The following is a 19862-nucleotide window of genomic DNA, read 5'->3' on the forward strand; positions in this document are numbered from 1 at the left end:
AAACCCTAAACCCTAAACCCTAAACCCTAAACCCTAAACCCTAAACCCTAAACCCTAACCCTAAACCCTAAACCCTAAACCCTAAACCCTAAACCCTAAACCCTAAACCCTAAACCCTAAACCCTAAACCCTAAACCCAAAACCCCAAACCCCAAACCCCAAACCCCAAACCCCAAACCCTAAACCTGCATCACTTCTCTTCTTCCTCACCCTTCCTTCCCGTGGAGATCTGAATCTCTCTGTCTCCCCACTCACCCCTCCCATGGCGCTAATCGTGGAGAAGTCCGCATCGGGGCGCGAGTACAAGGTGAAGGACATGTCCCAGGCGGACTTCGGGCGGCTGGAGATCGAGCTCGCGGAGGTGGAGATGCCGGGACTGATGTCGTGCCGGGCCGAGTTCGGGCCCTCCCAGCCCTTCAAGGGCGCCAGGATCACCGGAAGTCTCCACATGACTATCCAGACCGCCGTCCTCATCGAAACCCTAACCGCCCTCGGCGCCGAGGTCAGATGGTGCTCCTGCAACATCTTCTCCACCCAGGACCACGCCGCCGCCGCCATCGCCCGCGACAGCGCCGCCGTCTTCGCCTGGAAGGGGGAGACCCTGCAGGAGTACTGGTGGTGCACCGAGCGCGCCCTCGACTGGGGCCCCGACGGCGGCCCCGATTTGATCGTCGACGACGGCGGCGACGCCACTTTGCTCATCCACGAGGGCGTCAAGGCCGAGGAGGAGTACCAGAAGTCCGGGAAGGTCCCGGACCCGAGCTCCACCGATAATGCCGAGTTTCAGATCGTGCTGACCATTATCAGGGACGGGCTGAAGGCCGATCCCAAAAGGTACACCAAAATGAAGGAGAGGCTGGTCGGCGTCTCGGAGGAGACCACCACCGGCGTTAAGAGGCTCTACCAGATGCAGGCCAACGGATCTCTGCTCTTCCCCGCCATTAACGTCAACGATTCCGTCACCAAGAGCAAGTTTGATAACTTGTATGGTTGCCGCCACTCTCTTCCCGACGGACTGATGAGGGCTACGGACGTGATGATTGCCGGGAAGGTCGGCGTTGTGTGTGGCTATGGAGACGTCGGCAAGGGCTGCGCCGCCGCATTGAAGCAAGCCGGAGCCCGTGTTATTGTAACTGAGATCGATCCTATCTGTGCTCTCCAAGCTCTCATGGAAGGTTTCCAGGTCTTGACCCTTGAGGATGTCCTCTCTGATGCTGACATCTTTGTCACCACCACCACCGAAACAAGGACATCATTATGGTAGACCACATGAAGAAGATGAAGAACAATGCCATTGTCTGCAACATCGGCCACTTCGACAATGAGATCGATATGCAAGGGCTTGAGAACTACCCGGGCGTCAAGAGGATCACGATCAAGCCGCAGACAGACAGGTGGGTGTTCCCGGAGACGAAGACAGGGATCATAGTGCTGGCGGAGGGACGGATGATGAACTTGGGGTGCGCGACGGGACATCCTAGTTTCGTGATGTCTTGCTCGTTCACGAACCAGGTGATCGCCCAGCTGGAGCTGTGGAACGAGAGGAAGAGCGGCAAGTATGAGAAGAAGGTGTACGTGCTGCCCAAGCACCTGGACGAGAAGGTTGCGGCGCTCCACCTGGGCAAGCTCGGGGCGAAGCTGACGAAGCTGTCCAAGGACCAGGCGGATTACATCAGCGTGCCGGTGGAGGGACCGTACAAGCCGGCCCACTACAGGTACTAAGAAGTGAGTAAGTGCGGAACGAAACAAGAACAACAGACAGACACTTTGATCAATGCTCTGCTCTGCTCTACTTAGTATGATTATCATTTTGTTTTCTTGAATTTGGTGTGTTTTGTTTTGTTGGGTTGATTTCATTTCTACAAGAGTGAATGATCAAAGTGTGGAAACAGAGAGACGTGATATTGTTTCGGCATTATTTTTATCTTTTATCTTAATGTTTATGTTTATGCTGAATGAAATGAATTATTATTGGCTTCACTTCAAAAAAAAAAAAAAAAAAAAAAAAAAAAAAAAAACCCTAAACCCTAAACCCTAACCCTAAACCCTAAACCCTAAACCCTAAACCCTAAACCCTAAACCCTAACCCTAAACCCTAAACCCTAAAAAAAAAAAAAAAAAAAAAAAAAAACCCTAAACCCTAAACCCTAAACCCTAAACCCTAAACCCTAAACCTGGATGCCTTAGCAGACCCACCGCCCCAGGTTCCGCCAGCCGAGTGCACTCGGTTGCTTGAACCGCCTACACTTGCGGAGATTCGTGCTGTGGTCTTCTCGATTGATCAAGATAGTGCGGCTGGTCCCGATGGCTTCTCTGCCGCCTTCTACCAGAAATGTTGGGAGATCATCCGGGAGGATGTTTTTGATGCTGTACTGGATTTCTTTTCGGGAGCCCCCCTCCTGAAGTTTTATACAGCGACGACTCTTGTACTTATCCCCAAGAAGGAGGGGCCACTTGCATGGGCTGATTATCGACCTATCAGCCTCTGTAATGTCAGCAGTAAGATCTTCACAAAGCTACTCACCACGCGCCTTAGCCCTCTACTGCCGCAGCTTCTATCGCCGCATCAGAGCGGCTTTGTCAAAGGCCGCGCGATTGCGGACAATATCCTGTTAGCGTCGGAGATGGTCCATGATCTTAATCTGAGAGGAGGCTCGCACAATTTATTGCTGAAATTGGACCTTAACAAGGCGTACGATCGGGTGTCATGGCGGTTCTTACGGCACGCCCTTTCCAGGTTCGGTTTCCCGGCTCACTTCATCACTTTGATTATGAACTGTGTTGAGCATGCGTGGTACTCGATCCTTGTGAATGGGGACCTGGGTGGCTTCTTCCCCTCCTCGCGAGGCCTTAGGCAGGGAGACCCCTTGTCCCCGACCCTTTTTGTCTTGGCTGCAGATCTCTTATCACGCGGCTTGGAGCGCCTCTACAGCCGTTTTCCGGATCTGTACTATCGGTGTCGTGGTCGGTTCCGGCTGACGCACCTTGCTTATGCGGATGATGTCCTCATATTCGCTAATACCTGTGGCAATCGCATCAGCCTTCTGACCGACTTTCTGACGACTTACGCACGGATTACTGGCCAGAAGGTGAACTGTCAGAAAAGCCAGCTTGTTTTCAGCCGCCAGTGCCCGGAGAATGTTCAACGACAGCTCCAATCGGTGACTGGTTTTGGCGCAGCTGAACTCCCTCTTACATATCTTGGCGCGCCCCTCTATGTGGGCAATCGGCGCAATATTCTTTATGAGGAACTCCTTGGAAAACTCCGTCGTTATCTGCAGCGCTGGGATCGCTCGGTTCTATCTCACGGGGGTCGATTACAGTTAATCAGGAGCACTTTGTTCTCGCTCCCCCTATATCTGCTGCAGGTACTTTGCCCCCCCCAGGCGGTACTTCACTCTGTGGAGCAACTTTTTGCTCGTTTTTTTCTGGGGTTCTTATCACGGGCACCGACGCCGCCATTGGATCTCCTGGGCGGATATTGCACGGCCACAGGAAGAAGGTGGACTTGGCATTCGACGTCTGGCCGATACGGTTCGGGCCTTCTCGTTTAAACTGTGGTGGCGACTCAGAGATGGCTCCTCCCTTTGGGCTCGCGCGCTTCAACAGAAATATTTTCGGAATTCATTTCCAGGATTTGCACCCTGCAGGAGCTACGACAGCCCGGTTTGGAAGCGCCTCTGCCAGGTTCGAGACGAGGCACAGACTCAGATCACTTGGAATTTGGGGCGTGGGGACTGCTTCTTCTGGTATGATAATTGGTGTGGAGATCGTCCGCTCTGCGCTGACCGCCAGGACCGCCCTCCGCCGATACGGGTGAAAGAGATGTGGGTTAACGGGACGTGGGAATTGCCGCGCCTCCGAGCTTATCTCCCTGAAACCCTTGTTCAGCAGGTCTCGGCGATTCCTTCTGATCTCCAGATTGCGGATCAGCCGATCTGGAAGGCCTCGACTACAGGTGCTTTCTCTACATCCTCAGCATGGGAGATGAGCCGAACTGCTGGAGCACGGAGCTGGCTCTCTTGCAGCTTGTGGTCGCCGCTTCTTACTCCTACAATGTCGGTTTTCCTATGGCGTTTATTTCGCCGTCGGATACCCGTCGATGAGGCCTTACGGAAGATGGGCCTCCCTATTGTCTCTTGCTGCCAGTGCTGTCGGGAGTCTGAGACGATCGAGCACTTATTCTTCTCGTCGGCGGTTGCCCAGCGCGTGTGGCGCCATCTTGCTGATCTGTTTCATATCCAAATCCCGCGGACACATGCGCCCCACCTGATGGTTTCCGCTTGGCGTCTGTCCTCCCCACATGCGCGGAGTATCCGTACTTATATACCGCTCCTGGCCTTCTGGTTTCTTTGGACGGCAAGGAATGACGCCAAACACCGAGGTATCCAGATTTCATCTGACCGGATTATTTGGCGTATTCACTGTCATTTGCAGGTCTTAGGCCGTGCTGGCCTCCTTCAGCGTCAGCACTGGCCTGGGGAGGTGCACCTTGCCTCTCGTCTCGGTCTTCGCCTCCCACCTCCAGTTCTTCGGCCGCCGGTCATGGTACGCTGGGAAGCCCCGTCTCCAGGCTGGTTCAAACTCAACACTGATGGGGCATCGCTCGGGAATCCAGGCGCCGCTGGAGCCGCGGGCGTCATTCGGGATGCCACCGGTGCCCCAATTGTGGCATTCCAAGTTCCCCTTTTGAATACGACGAACACTTTGGCCGAACTGCAGGCGATTCGATCTGGAGTGGACCTGGCGGTTGCCCGCGGCCTCCTCCCTCTCTGGATCGAGACGGACTCGGCCAGCAGTATCTCTCTCATCTCCTCCTCGACGGGACACTGGACTCTCCAGCCTTGTCTCCACCACCTGCGCCTACAGCTTCGCAGCATCGAGTGGAGGATCTCTCATATTTTCCGCGAGGGCAATAAAGTGGCGGACAACTTGGCGAACACCTCTGTTGCCCTTCCTCATATGCGGATCCTTGTGCCGGCGGACATCCCAGCGAGGACCCGTGGCCTCATCCATGCTGACGCGGCGGGCCTCCCGTGCTTTCGCTTCCGTTAGCTTTTAGTTGCTTACAATCTTTATTTACATTTACAGCACTTGTACCGAACTTTGCAGAACTACGTATGGCTTGATCCCGTTGGGGTACGTAGGCAGCTCTTTGAGCCCAGCCAAAAAAAAAAAAAAAAAAAAAAAAAAAAAACCCTCAACCCTAAACCCCAAACCCCAAACCCCAAACCCCAAACCCCAAAACCCAAAACCCAAAACCCTAAACCCTAAACCCTAAACCCTAAACCCTAAACCCTAAACCCTAAACCCCACTTAAAGAAGGAAAAAAAAAAAAAAAAAAAAAAAAAAACCCTAAACCCTAAACCCTAAACCCTAAACCCTAAACCCTAAACCCTAAACCCTAAACCGGGTCCTCGCTGGGATGTCCGCCGGCTCAAGGATCCGCAAATGAGGAAGGGCAACAGAGGTGTTCGCCAAGTTGTCCGCCACTTTATTGCCCTCGCGGAAAATATGAGAGATCCTCCACTCGATGCTGCGAAGCTGTAGGCGCAGGTGGTGGAGACAAGGCTGGAGAGTCCAGTGTCCCGTCGAGGAGGAGATGAGAGAGATACTGCTGGCCGAGTCCGTCTCGATCCAGAGAGGGAGGAGGCCGCGGGCAACCGCCAGGTCCACTCCAGATCGAATCGCCTGCAGTTCGGCCAAAGTGTTCGTCGTATTCAAAAGGGGAACTTGGAATGCCACAATTGGGGCGCCGGTGGCATCCCGAATGACGCCCGCGGCTCCAGCGGCGCCTGGATTCCCGAGCGATGCCCCATCAGTGTTGAGTTTGAACCAGCTTGGAGACGGGGCTTCCCAGCGTACCATGACCGGCGGCCGAAGAACCGGAGGTGGGAGGCGAAGACCGAGACTAGAGGCTAGGTGCACCTCCCCAGGCCAGTGCTGACGCTGAAGGAGGCCAGCACGGCCTAAGACCTGCAAATGACAGTGAATACGCCAAATAATCCGGTCAGATGAAATCTGGATACCTCGGTGTTTGGCGTCATTCCGTGCCGTCCAAAGAAACCAGAAGGCCAGGAGCGGTATATAAGTACGGATACTCCGCGCATGTGGGGAGGACAGACGCCAAGCGGAAACCATCAGGTGGGGCACATGTGTCCGCGGGATTTGGGTATGAAATAGATCAGCAAGATGGCGCCACACGCGCTGGGCAACCGCCGACGAGAAGAATAAATGCTCGATCGTCTCAGACTCCCGACAGCACTGGCAGCAAGAGACAATAGGGAGGCCCATCTTCCGTAAGGCCTCATCGACGGGTATCCGACGGCGAAATAAACGCCATAGGAAAACCGACATTGTAGGAGTAAGAAGCGGCGACCACAAGCTGCAAGAGAGCCAGCTCCGTGCTCCAGCAGTTCGGCTCATCTCCCATGCTGAGGATGTAGAGAAAGTACCTGTGGTCGAGGCCTTCCAGATCGGCTGATCCGCAATCTGGAGATCAGAAGGAATCGCCGAGACCTGCTGAACAAGGGTTTCAGGGAGATAAGCTCGGAGGCGCGGCAAGTCCCACGTCCCGTTAACCCACATTTCTTTCACCCGTATCGGCGGAGAGCGGTCCTGGCGGTCAGCGCATAGCGGACGATCTCCACACCAATTATCATACCAGAAGAAGCAGTCCCTACGCCCCAAATTCCAAGTGATCTGAGTCTGTGCCTCGTCTCGAACCTGGCAGAGGCGCTTCCAAACCGGGCTGTCGTAGCTCCTGCAGGGTGCAAATCCTGGAAAGGAATTCCGAAAATATTTCTGTTGAAGCGCGCGAGCCCAAAGGGAGGACACGCGCTGGGCAACCGCCGACGAGAAGAATAAATGCTCGATCGTCTCAGACTCCCGACAGCACTGGCAGCAAGAGACAATAGGGAGGCCCATCTTCCGTAAGGCCTCATCGACGGGTATCCGACGGCGAAATAAACGCCATAGGAAAACCGACATTGTAGGAGTAAGAAGCGGCGACCACAAGCTGCAAGAGAGCCAGCTCCGTGCTCCAGCAGTTCGGCTCATCTCCCATGCTGAGGATGTAGAGAAAGTACCTGTGGTCGAGGCCTTCCAGATCGGCTGATCCGCAATCTGGAGATCAGAAGGAATCGCCGAGACCTGCTGAACAAGGGTTTCAGAGAGATAAGCTCGGAGGCGCGGCAAGTCCCACGTCCCGTTAACCCACATTTCTTTCACCCGTATCGGCGGAGAGCGGTCCTGGCGGTCAGCGCATAGCGGACGATCTCCACACCAATTATCATACCAGAAGAAGCAGTCCCTACGCCCCAAATTCCAAGTGATCTGAGTCTGTGCCTCGTCTCGAACCTGGCAGAGGCGCTTCCAAACCGGGTTGTCGTAGCTCCTGCAGGGTGCAAATCCTGGAAAGGAATTCCGAAAATATTTCTGTTGAAGCGCGCGAGCCCAAAGGGAGGAGCCATCTCTGAGTCGCCACCACAGTTTAAACGAGAAGGCCCGAACCGTATCGGCCAGGCGTCGAATGCCAAGCCCACCCTCCTCCTGTGGCCGTGCAATATCCGCCCAGGAGATCCAATGGCGGCGTCGGTGCCCGTGATAAGAACCCCAGAAAAAACGAGCAAAAAGTTGCTCCCAGATGAACTGTGTTGATTATGAACTGTGTTAATCTGCAAGCAGCACCGTATCCGCATTCTTATTCTTCTGGAGCCTATGGTTTTTGCGGATGTTGCTTTCTTTTGCCGGCGTTTTGGCTTCTCCCAGATGCTTACCAACGCGGTCAATTCTATCTGGATTCTTGCTGATGACTCCTATAAACTGGAGCCTATTTCGGAGATCGATCAGTGTCTTCATGTGCAGGTTTCGTCTCCGCAGCACCGCCGGCCCTTTTTCCTATCTGGGATCTATGCGCGATGTTCTGTCACCAAGCGCCGTGCCCTCTGGTCTTTCCTACAGGACACAGCGGCCTCGTCATTGGGGTCTCCTTGGCTTATCGGTGGCGACTTTAATGCCATCGCCGACATATCTGAACGGAAGGGCCCAGGTCGCCCTAAGTTGCGATCTATTCAGGATTTCTCAGCGGCTATCCTTGATGCGAATCTTATTGATGCCGGTTTTGAAGGCTCCCCCCATACATGGACAAATCGACGAGTTTGGGAGCGCCTGGACCGCATTCTCTACAACACTGCCTGGGAGGATTTCGCTGAGACGACTCGTGTCAGACACCTCCCGCGGATGCATTCGGACCACGCCCCGCTCTTGGTCCGATTCTCGCATGAAAGACACCGCCTTGCCTCTGCATTCCGGTTTCAGAACATGTGGACCAGACACCACACTTTTCAGGACCACGTCCGCCAGAGTTGGGTTGTCCCGACGGGCACCACCGGTCTCCTCAACCTGCGACTGAAACTTGGACGACTCAAACAGGCCCTGAAGTGGTGGAACAAACAGGTATTTGGAAATGTTTTTCAGGTATTGGCAGCAGCAGAAAAAGACGCAGAGGAGTGTGAAGCGGATTTCGATCGGGATCCCTCTGACGCCAACCTCCTCCGCCGTCAGCGTAGCGCTGCGGCTTTGACGCATGCGATTGCTCTTGAGGAGGCTTACTGGAAACAGAAAGCAGCCTGTCGGTGGGCGGTCGAGGGAGAACGGAACTCCCGTATGTTCCATTCCATGGTGAAGGAACGACGCCGGCGGGCGACAATCTTCTCGATGGCTGACGGTGCTCGTACCCTCACTGATCACTCAGATATTAAGCAGTCAGCCATTACCTATTTCTCTGGGATGTTAGGACAGCCTGATGATGCCGACACATCGGAAATGGATGCCTTAGCAGACCCACCGCCCCAGGTTCCACCAGCCGAGTGCACTCGGTTGCTTGCACCGCCTACACTTGCGGAGATTCGTGCTGTGGTCTTCTCGATTGATCAAGATAGTGCGGCTGGTCCCGATGGCTTCTCTGCCGCCTTCTACCAGCAATGTTGGGAGATCATCCGGGAGGATGTTTTCGATGCTGTACTGGATTTCTTTTCGGGAGCCCCCCTCCTGTAGTTTTATACAGCGACGACTCTTGTTCTTATCCCCAAGAAGGAGGGGCCACAGGCATGGGCTGATTATCGACCTATCAGCCTCTGTAATGTCAGCAGTAAGATCTTCACAAAGCTACTCACCACGCGCCTTAGCCCTCTACTGCCGCAGCTTCTATCGCCGCATCAGAGCGGCTTTGTCAAAGGCCGCGCGATTGCGGACAATATTCTGTTAGCGTCGGAGATGGTCCATGATCTTAATCTGAGAGGAGGCTCGCACAATTTATTGCTGAAATTGGACCTTAACAAGGCGTACGATCGGGTGTCATGGCGGTTCTTACGGCACGCCCTTTCCAGGTTCGGTTTCCCGGCTCACTTCATCACTTTGATTATGAACTGTGTTGAGCATGCGTGGTATTCGATCCTTGTGAATGGGGACCTGGGTGGCTTCTTCCCCTCCTCGCGAGGCCTTAGGCAGGGAGACCCTTTGTCCCCGACCCTTTTTGTCTTGGCTGCAGATCTCTTATCACGCGGCTTGGAGCGCCTCTACAGCTGTTTTCCGGATCTGTACTATCGGTGTCGTGGTCGGTTCCGGCTGACGCACCTTGCTTATGCGGATGATGTCCTCATATTCGCTAATACCTGTGGCAATCGCATCAGCCTTCTGACCGACTTTCTGACGACTTACGCACGGATTACTGGCCAGAAGGTGAACTGTCAGAAAAGCCAGCTTGTTTTCAGCCGCCAGTGCCCGGAGAATGTTCAACGACAGCTCCAATCGGTGACTGGTTTTGGCGCAGCTGAACTCCCTCTTACATATCTTGGCGCGCCCCTCTATGTGGGCAATCGGCGCAATATTCTTTATGAGGAACTCCTTGGAAAACTCCGTCGTTATCTGCAGCGCTGGGATCGCTCGGTTCTATCTCACGGGGGTCGATTACAGTTAATCAGGAGCACTTTGTTCTCGCTCCCCCTATATCTGCTGCAGGTACTTTGCCCCCCCCAGGCGGTACTTCACTCTGTGGAGCAACTTTTTGCTCGTTTTTTCTGGGGTTCTTATCACGGGCACCGACGCCGCCATTGGATCTCCTGGGCGGATATTGCACGGCCACAGGAAGAAGGTGGACTTGGCATTCGACGCCTGGCCGATACGGTTCGGGCCTTCTCGTTTAAACTGTGGTGGCGACTCAGAGATGGCTCCTCCCTTTGGGCTCGCGCGCTTCAACAGAAATATTTTCGGAATTCATTTCCAGGATTTGCACCCTGCAGGAGCTACGACAGCCCGGTTTGGAAGCGCCTCTGCCAGGTTCGAGACGAGGCACAGACTCAGATCACTTGGAATTTGGGACGTGGGGACTGCTTCTTCTGGTATGATAATTGGTGTGGAGATCGTCCGCTCTGCGCTGACCGCCAGGACCGCCCTCCGCCGATACGGGTGAAAGAGATGTGGGTTAACGGGACATGGGACTTGCCGCGTCTCCGAGCTTATCTCCCTGAAACCCTTGTTCAGCAGGTCTCGGCGATTCCTTCTGATCTCCAGATTGCGGATCAGCCGATCTGGAAGGCCTCGACCACAGGTACTTTCTCTACATCCTCAGCATGGGAGATGAGCCGAACTGCTGGAGCACGGAGCTGGCTCTCTTGCAGCTTGTGGTCGCCGCTTCTTACTCCTACAATGTCGGTTTTCCTATGGCGTTTATTTCGCCGTCGGATACCCGTCGATGAGGCCTTACGGAAGATGGGCCTCCCTATTGTCTCTTGCTGCCAGTGCTGTCGGGAGTCTGAGACGATCGAGCATTTATTCTTCTCGTCGGCGGTTGCCCAGCGCGTGTGGCGCCATCTTGCTGATCTATTTCATACCCAAATCCCGCGGACACATGTGCCCCACCTGATGGTTTCCGCTTGGCGTCTGTCCTCCCCACATGCGCGGAGTATCCGTACTTATATACCGCTCCTGGCCTTCTGGTTTCTTTGGACGGCAAGGAATGACGCCAAACACCGAGGTATCCAGATTTCATCTGACCGGATTATTTGGCGTATTCACTGTCATTTGCAGGTCTTAGGCCGTGCTGGCCTCCTTCAGCGTCAGCACTGGCCTGGGGAGGTGCACCTAGCCTCTAGTCTCGGTCTTCGCCTCCCACCTCCGGTTCTTCGGCCGCCGGTCATGGTACGCTGGGAAGCCCCGTCTCCAAGCTGGTTCAAACTCAACACTGATGGGGCATCGCTCGGGAATCCAGGCGCCGCTGGAGCCGCGGGCGTCATTCGGGATGCCACCGGCGCCGCAATTGTGGCATTCCAAGTTCCCCTTTTGAATACGACGAACACTTTGGCCGAACTGCAGGCGATTCGATCTGGAGTGGACCTGGCGGTTGCCCGCGGCCTCCTCCCTCTCTGGATCGAGACGGACTCAGCCAGCAGTATCTCTCTCATCTCCTCCTCGACGGGACACTGGACTCTCCAGCCTTGTCTCCACCACCTGCGCCTACAGCTTCGCAGCATCGAGTGGAGGATCTCTCATATTTTCCGCGAGGGCAATAAAGTGGCGGACAACTTGGCGAATACCTCTGTTGCCCTTCCTCATTTGCGGATCCTTGAGCCGGCGGACATCCCAGCGAGGACCCGTGGCCTCATCCATGCTGACGCGGCGGGCCTCCCGTGCTTTCGCTTCCGTTAGCTTTTAGTTGCTTACAATCTTTATTTACATTTACAGCACTTGTACCGAACTTTGCAGAACTACGTATGGCTTGATCCCGTTGGGGTACGTAGGCAGCTCTTTGAGCCCAGCCAAAAAAAAAAAAAAAAAAAAAAAAAAAAAAAAACCCTAAACCCTAAACCCTAAACCCTAAACCCAACATTTGAATCATCGACATGTTGTGATTCGCCTAACTACGGAGGCAGACTATACGCGTTTATGGATCAGAGGGACTTGGTTTATCAAGGGATTTCCGATGAGACTTCTTAAATGGACTCCGGATTTCAAAACTACTGAGGAACCTCCGTTTGCCCCGGTGTGGGTAACATTTCCTCTACTTCCTCTCCACATGTTCCATAAAGATATGCTTGTTTACGCAGACCTTCTTCGCAGCCGGTACCAGCATCCGTATCAGCTGCGCAGGATCCTCCTGCTGCGCCTTCTGATCGCCATGACTCGGTGCATGGCCCTTCTGAGATCTCTGCAGCCCCTGCCTCTGGTGATATCATGGAATCTCGGCCCCCCACTGCTCGACGCTGTCGTCGGCGCCGCAATCGAAATAGGGGTACGCCTTCTACTGGTATTACTAATGATTCTGGCTCCTTGCAGGCTCCTTCTCAGCTCCTCCGACGGGACCCCCAGCCTTCTACCCGGCGACCTTCCGATGACATCCCGGAGTTGAATGGCTCCAGACGTCTTCGCTCTGGTGTGCGGGTGACCTTTGGGGAGACACAGGTGGCCCCAAATCCATCACAGACGCCCGAGAAGTCACTGCAGCTCACACCGGCGCATCTCAGCGGCCCTGCGGAGGCTCATCGCCCCCACGCTCCTCCTCGGGTGACCTTTGCCCACTCACGAGGGGATGCCTCTGCGATGCTGCTTACTTCTGGTGTTCGAGTTACCTTTAGGGAATTTCTGGTGCCTTCGGAAACCTCTCCGGCCCGCCCTCTAGCTGGACAGACTACAGCTGAGCCCCCGATTGACAGCCCTGCCTCCCCGCTGGACGACTGTCGGCTCAGTCCCACTCCAGCGACTCCTGCCACCGCCCCAGCCCTTGGCCTCCTTTCGCAGCCCCCATTGGACGCTCAGGTACCCTCGCCGCCTTTGCCACCGCTTGCTGATGATATGCAGGTACCTCCGGAGCCTGTGCCGCTTCCTCCTGCTCAGTCTTTGGCAATTTGGGGACTCCCCTCTGGTCATGGCCTGGATAAAGGGAAGGCAGTGCTGCTCTCTGACCCCCCTGCATCACCTATCTGCGATCGACGTGATCTTTCAGTGGACACTTGCCTATCGGCCACTGGCTCTCCTTCCTCGGACACCCAGCCGGAAGAGGACTCTGCACTACAAGCCACTTTCGCCGAAGACTCGGATGGTGACTCGCCCCATATTAAGGATGGCCAACCGCCCCTCATCGACTCACTGTCTCTTTCCCCGAGAGGTACCACTGATCTTCATTCTGGTGAGCTACCTGCTGATGCAACTACCGGGACAGAGCTCCTCCCTGAATTTGGTCCGAACCAACCCCTCCTGCGGACTTCATCGGAACCGCTCCCTAATGTCGCTTTGTCGACGGAGTCGCATCCGAGCAGGGGGTGTGCGTTTTGAACCAGGCTGCTGAACCTCCGTCTCTCAGCGGATCTTTGGAGACAGTGTCGGATGACCGGCCACAGGCTCTGCCGCCGACCTTCTCTAGACCGATTACCCGCAGCATCTCTCGTCAGCAAGTAAGTTCCTCTCGTCGCCCTTCTGCTAGTTCTCGATGACAGACACCTATATTCTGGTCTGGAATGTGCGAGGAATTGGTAACCCCAGGGCTCAACGGGAGGTACATTGGCTTTGTAAACAACACCGTATCCGCCTTCTCATCATCCTTGAACCTATGGTTCTGGCGGACACTACTTTCTTCTGCCGGCGGTTTGGTTTCTCCCAGATGCTAACCAACACGGCTAATTCCATCTGGATTCTTGCTGATGATTCTTATACACTGGCGCCTATTTCGGAGATCGATCAGTGTCTTCATGTGCAGGTATCATCTCCACAGATTCGCCGGCCTTTCCTTTTATCTGGCATATATGCGAGGTGCTCTATCACCCAGCGCCGCGATCTTTGGTCCTTCTTACATGACACCGCGGTTTCGTCATTGGGATCCCCCTGGCTGATTGGCGGTGACTTTAATGCCATCGCCGATATATCTGAACGGAAGGGCCCAGGTCGGCCTAAATTGCGCTCCATTTAGGATTTCTCGACCGCAATCCTCGATGCGAACCTCATTGATGCTGGTTTTGAGGGCCCCCCGCACACATGGACCAATCGACGGGTTTGGGAGCGCCTTGATCGCATTCTCTACAGCTCTGCCTGGGAGGATTTTGCGGAGACAACTCGAGTCAGGCACTTACCGCGGATGCATTCGGACCACGCCCCGCTCTTGGTCCGGTTCTCGCATGAACGACACCGCCTTGCCTCTGCATTCCGGTTTCAGAACATGTGGACTAGACACCACACTTTTCAGGACCACGTCCGCCAGAGTTGGGTTGTCCCGACGGGCACCACCGGTCTCCTCAACCTGCGATTGAAACTCGGACGCCTCAAGCAGGCTCTGAAGTGGTGGAACAAACAGGTATTTCGTAATGTTTTTCAGGTGCCAGCGGCAGCAGAAAAAGACGCCGAGGAGTGCGAAGCGGACTTCGATCGGGATCCCTCTGATGCCAACCTCCTCCGTCGTCAGCGTAGTGCTGCGGCTTTGACGCATGCGATTGCACTGGAGGAGGCTTTCTGGAAACAAAAAGCCGCCTGTCGGTGGGCGGTTGAGGGAGAACGGAATTCCCGTATGTTCCACTCCATGGTGAAGGAACGACGCCGGCGGGCGACAATCTTCTCGATGGCAGATGGTGCTCGTACCCTCACTGATCACTCTGATATTAAGCAGTCAGTCATTACCTATTTCTCTGGGATGTTGGGACAGCCTGATGATGCCGACACCTCGGGAATGGATGCCTTGGCGGACCCACCGCCCCAGGTTCCGCCGGCCGAGTGCACTCGGTTGCTTGAGCCGCCTACACTTGCGGAGATTCGTGCTGTGGTCTTCTCGATTGATCAGGATAGTGTGGCTGGCCCCGATGGCTTCTCTGCCGCTTTCTACCAGAAATGTTGGGAGATTATTCGGGAGGATGTGTTTGCTGCTGTCCTGGAATTCTTTTCGGGAGCTCCCCTCCTGAAGTTCTATACAGCGACGACTCTTGTGCTTATCCCCAAGAAGGAGGGGCCACTTGCATGGGCTGATTATCGGCCTATCAGCCTCTGTAATGTCAGTAGTAAGATCTTCACAAAGCTTCTTACCACGCGCCTTAGCCCTCTACTGCCGCAGCTCCTGTCACCGCACCAGAGCGGCTTTGTCAAAGGCCGCGCGATTGCGGACAATATCCTGTTAGCATCGGAAATGGTCCATGATCTTAATCTGAGAGGGGACTCGCACAATTTATTGCTGAAATTGGACCTTAACAAGGCATATGATCGGGTGTCATGGCGGTTCTTGCGGCACGCCCTTTCCAGGTTCGGTTTCCCGGCTCATTTCATCACCTTGATTATGAACTGTGTTGAGCATGCTTGGTACTCGATCCTTGTGAATGGGGATTTGGGTGGCTTCTTCCCCTCCTCGCGAGGCCTTAGGCAGGGAGACCCCTTGTCCCCGACCCTTTTTGTCTTGGCTGCAGATCTCTTATCACGAGGCTTGGAGCGCCTCTACAGCCGTTTTCCGGATCTGTACTATCGGTGTCGTGGTCGGTTCCGGCTGATGCACCTAGCCTACGCGGATGATGTCCTCATATTCGCTAATACATGTGGCAATCGCATTAGCCTTCTGACGGACTTTCTGACGACTTACGCACGGATTACTGGTCAGAAGGTGAATTGTCAGAAGAGTCAGCTTGTTTTCAGCCGCCAGTGCCCGGAGAGTGTACAACGGCTGCTCCAATCGGTGACTGGTTTTGGCGCGGCTGAACATCCCCTCACGTATCTTGGCGCGCCCCTCTATGTGGGCAATCGGCGCAATATTCTTTACGAGGAACTCCTTGGAAAGCTCCGTCGCTATCTGCAGCGTTGGGATCGATCGGTTCTATCTCACGGGGGTCGATTACAGTTGATCAGGAGCACCTTGTTCTCGCTCCCCCTCTATCTCCTGCAGGTACTTTGCCCTCCCCAGACGGTACTTCACTCCGTGGAGCAGCTATTTGCTCGTTTTTTCTGGGGCTCTTATCACGGGCACCGTCGCCGCCATTGGATCTCCTGGGTGGATATTGCACGGCCTCAGGAGGAGGGTGGACTTGGCATTCGCCGCCTTGCCGATATGGTCCGGGCTTTCTCTTTTAAACTGTGGTGGCGACTCAGAGATGGCTCCTCCCTTTGGGCTCGCGCGCTTCAACAGAAATATTTTCGTAATTCCTTTCCAGGACTTGCACCCTGCCGAAGCTACGACAGCGCGGTTTGGAAACGCCTCTGCCAGGTTCGAGACGAGGCACAGACTCAGATCACTTGGAATTTGGGGCGTGGGGACTGCTTCTTTTGGTATGATACTTGGTGTGGAGATCGTCCTCTATGCACTGACCGCCAGGACCGCCCTCCGCCGATACGGGTGAAAGAGATGTGGGTAAACGGGACGTGGGACTTGACGCGCCTTCAAGCTTATCTTCCGGAAACCCTTGTTCAGCAGGTCTCGGCGATTCCTTCTGATCCCCAGATTGCGGATCAGCCGATTTGGAAGGCCTCGACCACAGGTACTTTCTCTACAACTTCAGCATGGGAGATGAGCCGAACAGTTGGAGCACGGAGTTGGCTCTCTTGCAGCTTGTGGTCGCCGTTTCTTACTCCTACAGTGTCAGTATTCCTATGGCGTTTATTTCGCCGTAGGATACCCGTCGATGAGGCCTTACGGAAGATGGGCCTCCCTATTGTCTCTTGCTGCCAGTGTTGTCGGGAGTCTGAGACGATCGAGCACTTATTCTTCTCGTCGGCGGTTGCCGAGCGCGTGTGGCGCCATCTCGCCGACCTATTTCGCATCCAACTTCCGCGGACACATGCGCCCCACCTCATGGTCTCTGCTTGGCGTCTGTCCTCCCCTCATGCGCGGAGTATCCGTACTTATATCCCACTTCTGGCCTTTTGGTTTCTTTGGACGGCACGGAATGACGCCAAACACCGAGGTATCCAGATTTCATCTGACCGGATTATTTGGCGTATTCACTCTCATTTGCAGGTCTTAGGCCGTGCTGGCCTCCTTCAGCGTCAACACTGGCCTGGGGAGGTGCACTTAGCCTCTTGTCTCGGCCTTCGCCTCCCACCTCCGGTTCTTCGGCCGCCGGTCATAGTGCGTTGGGAAGCTCCGTCTCCAGAATGGTTCAAACTCAATACCGATGGGGCATCGCTCGGGAATCCAGGCGCCGCTGGAGCCGCGGGCGTCATTCGGGATGCCACCGGCGCTCCACTTGTGGCATTCCAAGTTCCCCTCTTGGATACGACAAACACTTTGGCTGAATTGCAAGCGATTCGATCCGGCGTGGACCTGGCGGTAGCACGCGGCCTCCTCCCTCTCTGGATCGAGACGGACTCGGCCAGCAGTATCTCTCTCATCTCCTCCTCGACGGGACACTGGACTCTCCAGCCTTGTCTCCACCACCTGCGCCTACAGCTTCGCAGCATCGAGTGGAGGATCTCTCATATTTACCGCGAGGGCAATAAAGTGGCGGACAACTTGGCGAACACCTCTGTTGCCCTTCCTCACACGCGGATTCTTGAGCCGGCGGACATCCCTGCGAGGACTCGTGGCCTCATCCATGCTGACGCGGCGGGCCTCCCGTGCTTTCGCTTCCGTTAGCTTTTATTTCTTATATTCTCTATTTTACGTTTCCAGCACTTGTACCGAACTTTGCAAAACTACGTATGGCTTGATCCCGTTTGGGTACGTAGGCAGCTCTTTGAGCCCAGCCAAAAAAAAAAAACCCTAAACCCTAAACCCTAAACCCTAAACCCGAAACCCGAAACCCGAAACCCGAAACCCAAAACCCGAAACCCGAAACCCGAAACCCTAAACCTAAACCCCAAACCCCAAACCCCAAACCCCAAACCCCAAACCCTAAACCCTAAGTCACCGCACTACTTCCATTGTCTTCATCAGCCAAAAAAAATCCTAACCTGGTTACCCTCACCGCCGGAGATGTCGGTAATACCACCGATCAAAATTTGTCCAAAATTGCATCGTCGGAAAACTGCTTCTCCGACCGGGTTTAGTTTTTTTTTTCATTAGCATAGAAATTTTATTGAAATCAGACGGTGTAGAAATCAAACAGGAAAAACAAATTTGATCTCAGACCCACATCATCTGCTGTTACTAAACCTTAAAACGACAACTGTGGCATCTCCTCCTCCCCATGTCTACACAGCAAAAACAAAGCAGAGGTAAAACGTTAAAATCACCAGAAATGGCAATTTTGATCGAGAAAATGGCGAAGTGATGGAACAGCAATAGCAAGGTCGGGGTTAGGGTTTCCGAAGGCTGGGAAGTCGGTGAATGGTTTAGGGTTTAGCTTTTACGGTTTTTTTGGTAAAAAATTATATAGCAATGGTTGCACCCAAAGTGGGCTGCCTACGTACCCAAAATGGATCATGCCATACGTAGTTCTTCTAATATATGTTATAAAGTCCAAGTCAAACAAAACAAGCCAGATAAGCCTAGGTAGTCTAACTATCAAAGGCCAAAGGCAATATGCCTAAGGCATAAACACCAACCAAATAATACTAAGTCTATCAAATCTAAGTAATATTAACACTAAGTGTCCTAAAAAATAAGTACATGGGTGAAGACTACTACCTAAAACGGAAATTTGGGAGACCATCTGCATCCGTTCAAATGAGACTTTCAATCGACAACTAGATATCTATTGGGAGAAATATCAGCTCAATCAAAAGAAAAACCGACAAATTCGCTAAGGCATCCGTGACACGATTCTCTTCCCTATATATATGTGATATCTACCAAGTTGCATCTCTAAACCCTAAACCCGGCCGGAGGGGCAATTTTCCGGTGATGCAGTTTAGGATGAATTTTGATCGGGATTATTTTCGGCACTTCCGGCGGTGATATAGCGGTGCGAGTAACCGGGTTGAGGGGTTTTGAGGCTGATGAAGACAATGGCGGTAGTGGGTGGCCGGAAAATGGCTAGATCAACAAATAACTTAATCGCAGTTTTGATCGAAAAATAGCGAAATGGTGGAACAGCAGTGGCAAGATCGGCGTTAAGGTTTTCGGTGGCTGGGAAGTCGGTGGATGGTTTAGGTTTTAGGGTTTAGGGTATTTTTGGTAAAAACTATATAACAATGGTTGCACCCAAAGTGGGCTGCCTACGTACCCAAACGAGATCAAGTCATACGTAGTTCTGCTAATACAGGTTTTACAATCCAAGTCAAACAAAACAGACCAAACAAGCCTAGGAAGTGAAAGTATTAAAGGCCAAAGGCAACATCCCTAAGGCATCAACACCAACCAAGCAATACTAAGTCTATCAAGTCTAAATAATGTCAACACTAAATATCCCAAAAAACAAGTAAAAGAGTGAAGCCTGCTACCTAAAATGGAAGGTTGGGAGACCATCTGCATCCGCTCGAAGAAGACTTTTCATCGACTTAGGGATATTTGTCTTGAGAAGTGTCCGTTCAATTGAAAGACAATGGCGGTAGTGTGGTGGCCGAAAAATGGTTGGACCAACGGGTAGCTTAATTACGATTTTGATCATAAAATGGCGAAATGGTGAAACAGCAGTGGCGAGGTCGGGGTTAGGGTTTCCAGTGGCTTGGAAGTCGGTGAATGGTTTAGGTTTAGTGTTTAGGATTTTTTTTTTAGTAAACGCTATATGGCAATGGCTGCACCCAAAGTGGGTTGCCTACGTACCCAAATAGGATCAAGCCATACGTAGTTCTGCTGATACAGGCTATACAGTCAAAGTCAAACAAAACAGACCAGACAAGCCTAGGTAGTCTAAGTATCAAAGCTCAAAGGCAACATGCCTAAGGCATCAACACCAACCAAACAATACTAAGCCTATCAAGTCTAAGTAATATTAACACTAAATGTCTCAAAAAAACAAGTAAAA

The 19862-nt window shown here is 53.5% G+C and overlaps 2 protein-coding genes and 1 pseudogene across 2 annotated transcripts; all 3 read left to right on the forward strand.

The window, feature by feature from the left end:
* Nucleotides 1–257: 257 nt before the first annotated feature.
* On the forward strand, nucleotides 258–1980 carry LOC127249487 (adenosylhomocysteinase-like; annotated as a pseudogene).
* A 5695-nt stretch (nucleotides 1981–7675) lies between these two features.
* Nucleotides 7676–9057, forward strand: LOC127250052 (uncharacterized; the record flags this gene model as incomplete). Its single annotated transcript, XM_051273198.1, is given in 1 exon segment — nucleotides 7676–9057. A coding segment is annotated over 1 exon segment (1382 nt), but the record flags the coding sequence as incomplete, so codon positions are not given.
* Nucleotides 9058–14125: 5068 nt separating this feature from the next.
* Nucleotides 14126–16355, forward strand: LOC127247930 (uncharacterized). The gene is made up of 3 exons (XM_051270027.1): nucleotides 14126–15278; nucleotides 15435–15732; nucleotides 15905–16355. Exons 1-3 carry the CDS (start codon nucleotides 14126–14128, stop codon nucleotides 16353–16355), a joined length of 1902 nt encoding a protein of 633 aa, XP_051125984.1.
* Nucleotides 16356–19862: the final 3507 nt, after the last annotated feature.

The sequence above is a fragment of the Andrographis paniculata genome, unplaced genomic scaffold (genome assembly GCF_009805555.1).
Source record: "Andrographis paniculata isolate CXL003 unplaced genomic scaffold, ASM980555v1 Contig11END, whole genome shotgun sequence".
Lineage (NCBI taxonomy): Eukaryota > Viridiplantae > Streptophyta > Magnoliopsida > Lamiales > Acanthaceae > Andrographis > Andrographis paniculata.

Coding starts and splice junctions, on each gene's coding strand:
- LOC127247930 (XM_051270027.1), top strand. CDS start 14,126: ATGCATTCGGACCACGCCCCGCTCTTGGTCCGGTTCTCGCATGAACGA. Junction 15,279..15,434: donor GCACGCCCTTTCCAGGTTCG/GTTTCCCGGCTC, acceptor TCTTGGCTGCAG/ATCTCTTATCACGAGGCTTG. Junction 15,733..15,904: donor GCGGCTGAACATCCCCTCAC/GTATCTTGGCGC, acceptor TATCTCCTGCAG/GTACTTTGCCCTCCCCAGAC.